General features: G+C 43.9%; 1 protein-coding gene across 1 annotated transcript; it reads right to left on the bottom strand.

Annotated features, from left to right (window-relative positions):
- Positions 1-187: 187 nt before the first annotated feature.
- On the bottom strand, positions 188-3,477 carry LOC118403380 (fatty acid hydroperoxide lyase, chloroplastic-like). The gene is made up of 3 exons (XM_035802085.1): positions 2,004-3,477; positions 1,185-1,357; positions 188-793 (listed from the first exon to the last, which is right to left on the bottom strand). Exons 1-3 carry the CDS (start codon positions 2,946-2,948, stop codon positions 604-606), a joined length of 1,308 nt encoding a protein of 435 aa, XP_035657978.1. The 5' UTR covers positions 2,949-3,477; the 3' UTR covers positions 188-603.
- Between the last annotated feature and the right edge of the window lie 4,184 nt (positions 3,478-7,661).

Here is a 7,661-nt window from a genome sequence, read left to right as displayed (position 1 = left end):
GTCTTTCTGAGTGTCAGTCTCACATAGGAGTTAATTCTCAGTCTCACATAGGAGTTGACTGTCAGTCTCCATATAAAAGACTCCCTTCTACTTCTATTATATGCGAAACAGATATACATGTACTTAACGGTTTTTCAACATTACTGCAAATTTTGATATTATGCATCACAGTATTGATGAGTTAAAACACATGTGTTAATTAAAGTATTTGACAATGCCAGAAAATGCTATAGATTAAGTGTATGATACAAAACGTCATCAAAGTTACATGTACATTACTGTAACATTGCTGCAGAGTGATGATTCAGTTCAGTTGTGAAGATATTGATTAAAGTGGCTGATCATGCTTGATCATGTCATCCTTAAAAAAACACGACTTTATATTTTCAGGGCAGACTAGGAATATTGAATGTCTTTGAAAGAGGGAGCTGACAAAATAAGGAATAAATTTTCATGCAAATACTACAGATAAAAAAAAAAACTTTGTCCACTCCTATGGAATTATCTTTAATACATCTAGTTGCAATGGTTGAATAATTCGATCATTTTTCGCAATTCAAATCGTACGATTCCAGCACGTGCCTTGCCGTGTCTGAGTCGAAGTTAAACCATGTAAGAGAGACCAGGTCGTCCGGTCTGCCCAGTCTGGCAGTCTTGTCTGACCACACAGGGAGGGCCTCCAGCTCCCAGCTGCAGTAGCACAGCAGAACCGCTAGGGTCGCTTTCATCAGGTAGAAAGCGATGTCCTGTCCGGGGCACTGGTGGCTGTCTTAGATCAGCGGCTTCCGTCAAGCTGGAAAAATTCACATGTAACATCGACGTTTGTAATATTGACTGTTGTACAGGGAGTTACACAGAGAGGGAGAGCATGCCTTTATCATGTGTTAAATTGGGGACACATGTATATTGATTTGATAGACGTTCTAACTACTTTTTGATACCTGTAGTGTATGTAACATGCTTGTAATTGTGAATCTCACAATTCAGCCTTCTCGCTGCTAGGAGTATTAATTCAATAAACCAGTCTATATGCCCAGTTAAAACATAACCACTATATATAAAAATCTTTGATAGTATTGTAACAGTGGTGTTTAAGTACTGCCTATCGTCCTTGCCCAATGGCACTGTTTCAGTATCCAAAACGATAAGAATGCCCCCGAGTTGTTTGAACTTGTTTCTTGTACCTTCCGTGACCAAAGATAAGGTGTCTTTTCTTTCCTCCGTCCTGTTCTCTGTCCACAAGGAGCTCCTTGCTGTCCATAAACCGGTAACATCGGAAGACATTGGGACTGAGAAACACTTTTGCGTCACGCTGCGCCCAGAAGCAACTTCCCATCAACTGCTCCCCCTGGCGGACCTGTAGTCAACAGCAATACCTCTCACAACTGTGCCAACGCGTACGGAGCATCACTAATCCTGAGGATTACAAACTTTATATATCTTTAAATAACTATATCTAGATGTTCTGTGAGACAATCTTCTCAGCAGAATCAGCCAACCTTTTAACATTGCCGTTTTTGTGGGTTACGCACAGACGTCTAAGAATGTTCAAAAAGTAGACCTCAGAAAGCAGTCTGATGCAGCTCTTCTTTCTGTTTTGAAGTGCTAATCACATATACTAGCAATTAGTCTGTTTAGAGGGCTGATATGTAAAATATACCAAACACCATTGTTCGGACATATGCCAGACACCGATCGAAGGTGTGATAACACAGGCTGTTTTGAGATCTTTTGACACTACCTGCATTCAAAACTTCTGAAGAACTCTCCGATTCACAAACCTGAAAATCAGGATCCGCTGGCCCATCCGCTGTGAAGTCTAATTGTGGTGTCGCATTCAGTGGGTATTTCCGTATCATGACTAGCATTCAATCATTAACAAAGTATATACAGTATCTGCTTTGCTTAGTGCTTTGCCAGAAACATACATACTTAGTATACCTTTAAGTAAAGTCAAAATCAATAACGAATAAATGTTACTAAAAGTTTATATTACTGCGTACCTCAACATTTTTGTCGACCCCCGTCGGAATCGCAAAGTCCTTTTTCGCCACACCAAAGAAGTTGAAGACTGGTGGATGAAGACGCAGAACCTCCAGGAGAAAGCTGTCCAGGGCCTTCATGTCTCCAAGACTTTCTTCCGAGAGGCTTTCATGCTTCAGAAGAGCTTGCAGCGTGGTTTTAAGAAGGACGTTTCTATCGGCTTCTGTGATGGTATGTAAGCGAGTGATGAAAGTTACAATAACGGCCGATACTGCCGCAACAGCGTTAAAGACTATGACGAACAGGATATTGTCTATGGCGTCTTCTTCTTCAATGTCATGGAGGTAGCTTAGTTGGATCAACTCTTCGTAGTTCGGTGATTCCTCGATGGATTTCAGTAGGACAGGGAGGGCCGAAGCGGCAAGGTCTTGCTTTGCTTTGGTAGGAAAAGGAATCCACGTCCGAACACTCGGCAGCCCCTGCAGCCAGTGGAGAGCCAGCCGGCCGTCCAGTTTCCTCCCGAACACCGTCTCCGTCAGGATGTCACTCATCAGGAAGAAAACCTTGTCTTCAAAATCCGCAAGCGCCTCGAGTCGGGACCACTCCTTGAAGTGAGCCATGATCTGTCTCGAGAGGACGGGTGGAAGCGTCTTTTGCCTTCCTCTGAAGACGTCTATCAAAAAAGCTTTCTTCCTCCGGTGTTCTTGGCCGTTTGCAAACATAGATGGACAGTGTCCCCTTAGAAGCTCGGAGCGCACGCCGACGTACCCCAGGCAGTACTGCTCCTTGTCTACCAGGTCCGTGTTGAAGACGTGGTGGATGGTGTCTTGGTTCAGGAGTGCGACCACAGGGATCCCGACGTTCGTGCGGACGGCAGCTGGGTGCTCTCCGCCGGGCTTGAGGGCGCGAGGCCCCGCCTTCACGTGCCTCACGAGCCCCTTGGTGTTGCTCATGCTCACGCCCATCTTTGAGACGTGTACAAGATTTTGTAACAGTGGGGCCGAACCAACTGACCAGGCCAACGGTCTGGTCCTTTTGCCGTAGTGCCTGTGGTGATGGTGTTAAGTTTAACTTTTTTTAACCTACTTGGTTTAACAATAGAACATTCGCCTCGGGTGTTAAAGGAACCCCATTGTGGGTGGGGCAACCCCTATTTCACATAATCAAGCCACGCCCATCTTCTATAAGCTGGCGGGCCCGGGTTCGATTCCCTGGAGCCAGGGACTGCTATTACTCGCCTCTCTTAAGTACCCTTACTGGTTCTCTTATTAAGTGTTTTACTGCCGACCACCAACTAACATGATTTAAGTCACTACCGTCTTTTCTGGGCAGTACCAGTGACACCGGTACATGATTGTGAATGAAGGTGCGGGAATCCGTGCAGAAAAGACGCATGCAAAGTGTACATTTCAAAGCTCTTTGCTCAACTCGTGGTATAGATTTATACATGTATTCTTTTTATTATGATAATAAACCCCTAAGGTGTAGGCAGCTCTGGTTATTTAAGGAGAATCAGGCAGACGTGTAATCAATTACTCCGATGGTCCTGTCAGACTAGTCTGACAACCTATGCGTACGCGAAGAAAATAAAGTTATCAAACTGACACTCAACGGACTTAACAACGCAAACCATTTATTTACAAGGAAAACATTATTGCAAAATCAAAGTCTGGGAGCAATGAACAATGAATGAATGAAGACCTTCATTGCACATGTATGCCCGTGACTGGGCTAAGTACAGGTCACACGGTAACAATCAAATATATGTAACAATGGGAACAATCCTACACATACATATATGCAGATGTGCATCTAATCTATTCTAGGACATTCGACTTCCTCTCGCTTCTTAGTAATTGCATAAAATGTACTTATAATATATCGATGCAATGTTTGCCTACAAACGTACTGGAAACTTCACATTCCCGGTAGGAAACTAGAGAATGTGGAGGTAAAAAAATTCGGTATATTGTTGGTTAAAGCACTAAGACATCCAACGTCCTCGTCGTCATCACTCTTGTCAGTCTCCTTATCATCATCTTCACTCCCTTGGCCTTGCCCCCGCCCATTGATAACCACACGTCCAATGTTAAAAGAATTTGGATCCGCATCAGCGACTTCAAACCTTATGGTAGAAGGTTGCAATAGAACGGGGATTGTTACGTTGCTTTTGCTCTTGAGTTTCTCTTTCTTTCCATTGGTAGCTTGGACCTTGTTAAGCTCCTCCAGCTGATTTTGCGCGATTTTCCGTTCCCTGGCGATGTCCGCCATGTTGTGTTCCAGATTGTCATTCACCTCTCGGAGCAGAACATCTCTCCGATTGAGAAGCTTCTGACTCAAGAGCTCGTACTCATCGTTAATGCTTTGTTTAGTCTGAAGGTGGTTTTCTGTCACGGATTTTTCCACTGTGTCAAGATTCTTCAAGAAATCTTCGGTTCTTTGTTTTGAGTCCACTTGTTTTGCATATTTCCCCTGCAGGCTTTCCCTCGATGCTAATGCTGTAGTTTCGTGGCCCTTGTGGGATTCATCCAGACACTTCGCGCATACAGTAGCCTTACACTGCCAACACTGCGATGTTAGCCGCTCCTGGGGATGCACCGTGCAGGTGATGCTTCTCAGGCGGGCCTGGACAAGACTGGGACCGACAACTGCCTTCCCCGGCTGCGGAACGATGTACTCCATAGCCGGCTGCACCGTAGGTGACTCGCAGATCGGGCACATCAGTGGGGATTTCCTGAGCGCCAGGTCATCCAGACAGGCTCCGCAGAAGATATGTCGGCAGGGCAGCGTCCTGGGTGCCCGGAGATCCTGGCGACAGATCCCGCATATCCAATCGTTGTCGTAGTATGAAGAATCGGCCTCCTCGGTTTCAGGGTATGGCCACATTTTTTTTTCACGAAAGAGCTCAACTGCTGCAACACCGTACACTGAAAGTCTGAATGGAAGGATCCGGGGGCAGAATAAGAAGTAATGGTACCGGTTGGGCAACTCTGTCAAACCTGCTTCAGCTGATTATGTGGGGTATGTCTGAATTGTAGTCTTAAGGGAGATGGACTCCAGCATCTTAAAAATTGTATCTTTTGTAGGCCAGAAGTTTGTGTACATGTTTTTGATTTGTTTTATTAATTACGGCATCCATACAAGATGTTCCTAATCGAGTTATTGACCATCTGTTTTACTCTTAATTAGTGCCTAATGTAATAAAACTTAACTAGTGATGTATTTTAATGAAGACTTTATTGCTTGGTTGAATTATTGTTTGTTTTACAGTCCAGATATGAGCATGAGGTTTACACCTAGTGAAGGATCTTGAGAATCCATTTATATTATTAGATCGCCGTCTAGTACATCCGCTAGGTGGGGCGCTTACCGCCAGATAGCTACCACAGATTTGTTGCCCACATTCATACAAGTGGCTCTCTTTCGACACGATTAAAGACTGTGATTTAAATGGCGACTAAATCGACGAAGGGTTACGACGTTGGTTGACTGGTAAAACTGTGGTTAAAACATCTCCAGAATTGGGATTGTTGACCAAGTTTGCACATGTCTTGACTTAAAAAGACATGATCTAGGTTTATAATTCCTGTCATGAATATATCTAGCTTGTCCTTTCAACAATCAATTAACGCGCAAACGTTATTAACCTTTTGCATTCATCAAGAAGGTTATGTTTTCGTCAGCATTCTTTCATGATTTGAGACCTGTAGGTAACTTTGATGAAGACTAGTACTAACGTAACTATATGTAAAATATGCAAATTATGAGTTGATTTGCATAATACAAGGGGCAAATTTACTTTCTTTGCGCAATTCTGCCAACAGATGTTGACTTCAAACTACACCTTGAATCTCGTATCATATTGTACCAGTTAAAGATGTGTTTTTTTTTTAAATTTCATAACAGTTTCCATGAGCATAGAACTTCGAAAACTTGACCCGCAATAGGGAACTTTACCGGAGAATATGTCAATTCGGAAGTAAAGCGATCTTCTTTCTCTATTCGTAGTACGTACAAGTCTGCCTGAGGTCAGTTTTAAAATTGATACATTTGCCAAAAGTGGCTTAGATGCCCCAAGGTTGATACTTTAAGAAGCGCTTATTAGCTCATGAAGATATATGTGTCACGGTTGCACATTTGATTAAGGTTAAATGCATGTAAACGGAGACAGAGTGCTCTCTTCACCGGGTAATCTAGGGCCTTCACGACTTGATTAACCCGCACGGAATTCTTCAAAGGCCTGGCGACCAGCGGGGTCACAGCACGAGGGAGTATTAGCCGAAATTAAATCCCGGTGATTCTCAGTCGCGCTGCCGAAATCCGCCGTAAATAGTGTCACGCCCGGGACACATGTTCGTAGAGAAGGGGCAGGTGAGACAGGCGGGAAGGAGGGTCATCTAGGGGATTTTGAGATACTGATGTTCGTGGGTGACATGCTATTTACAAAGTTTAAAATTTTCAACACAGGAAACTGCGAGTTCTCCAATGTGCGTACAGTTTCCTATGGTTGGCTGAAACAAGTGCTTTCAGGCCATTTCACCTTCTCCTGCCTTACCTCGTGACAAGTACAAATCTGGTGCCATGATCTCCGAGCAGATCCTACGGTAGCATAAGATAGTAACAAAAGCTGCCAGAGGAGTGAAGCTGGCCTAGGAGTGTGTTTGGCTACCGGGCAATTGTACACCTCCTTGGCCAGTTTAGTACTATCTTATGCCATCGCAGGAGACTACACTTGACTCTGATAATGGGCTAAAATTGCCGAGCTGGTAGACAAGAAACAGTACTACCTGGGGTACGTCGGCGTGCGCTCCGAGCTTCTGATGGGACACTGTCCATCTACATGTATGTTTGAAGCGTCCTGTAATTAGATAGAGCTTTTGAAGTCGATTGCAAAATTTACTATTAGATATAACAACAAAAAAATGACAAGAATTCAAGAATTGTAATGATGAGCTCCAATTATAGAGGATGCCAGCGTATACAGTCAAGGACTCCAGGAGTCCGTCCCGATCTTTCATCGTATATCTGGCAGCACATTGTCGACAACTCTGGCCCAAAAACATGTTTGGTGCACTATCTACCGTGGAACCTAGCTCTGTCCGTCATCGCCGTTTCTTTAAACTACTTCTCCAACATCCTACCAAAACACGGTGAAGGTCTCAGTGTTGACGCCTTTTCCTGAATGTCATCATCAACTAAAAGGATGTTTATGGCTGGGGCAAGTTCCCTGCAGACAATCAACGTTTGGTAAGGATTAGCCGGGAAACTGGACGAGACTGACTTTTGGCTTACAAAACTGGTTACTTCACGAATTTTCCAGAAGGAATACTTAGTGCAGATGTAGCCAGCTAATCGCACAACGGGTAACCGCACACTTCTGTTAATAGCACGAAATCCCAAAGTCCCAAACCGGTGCGGTCCAGCTGAATAACTTGGCATTACATGTATTTCACTATCCGGATAATTGCACGAAATACGCTGACAAATGGGGTGTGCAATTAAATAGCTTCTACTGTATATGAAATAAAGTTCCAAACATATTTGGAGGGGGGGTGCAGGTCTGTGTTTTGGAATCACCATACATACAGAAACACTTTTCAATGTCTAGTGAAATCACTTACATACAGTTTAGGGGAAATCTTTTTATACACTTCAGTTTGCCTGCGCTAGCACAGTTG

This window comes from Branchiostoma floridae, chromosome 16 (assembly GCF_000003815.2).
Source record: "Branchiostoma floridae strain S238N-H82 chromosome 16, Bfl_VNyyK, whole genome shotgun sequence".
NCBI classification, from domain to species: Eukaryota; Metazoa; Chordata; class Leptocardii; order Amphioxiformes; family Branchiostomatidae; genus Branchiostoma; species Branchiostoma floridae.
The sequence above is the reverse complement of the archived record's forward strand: the minus strand, read 5'-3'. Positions and strand labels throughout refer to the sequence as shown.

Excerpts from the sequence above, each read along its gene's own strand:
- LOC118403380 (XM_035802085.1), bottom strand. The coding sequence starts at position 2,948 with ATGGGCGTGAGCATGAGCAACACCAAGGGGCTCGTGAGGCACGTGAAG. Across the intron at positions 1,358-2,003 it reads GGGTCGACAAAAATGTTGAG|GTCCGCCAGGGGGAGCAGTT; the intron begins GTACGCAGTAAT and ends TGTTGACTACAG. Across the intron at positions 794-1,184 it reads CTTATCTTTGGTCACGGAAG|CTTGACGGAAGCCGCTGATC; the intron begins GTACAAGAAACA and ends GAATTTTTCCAG.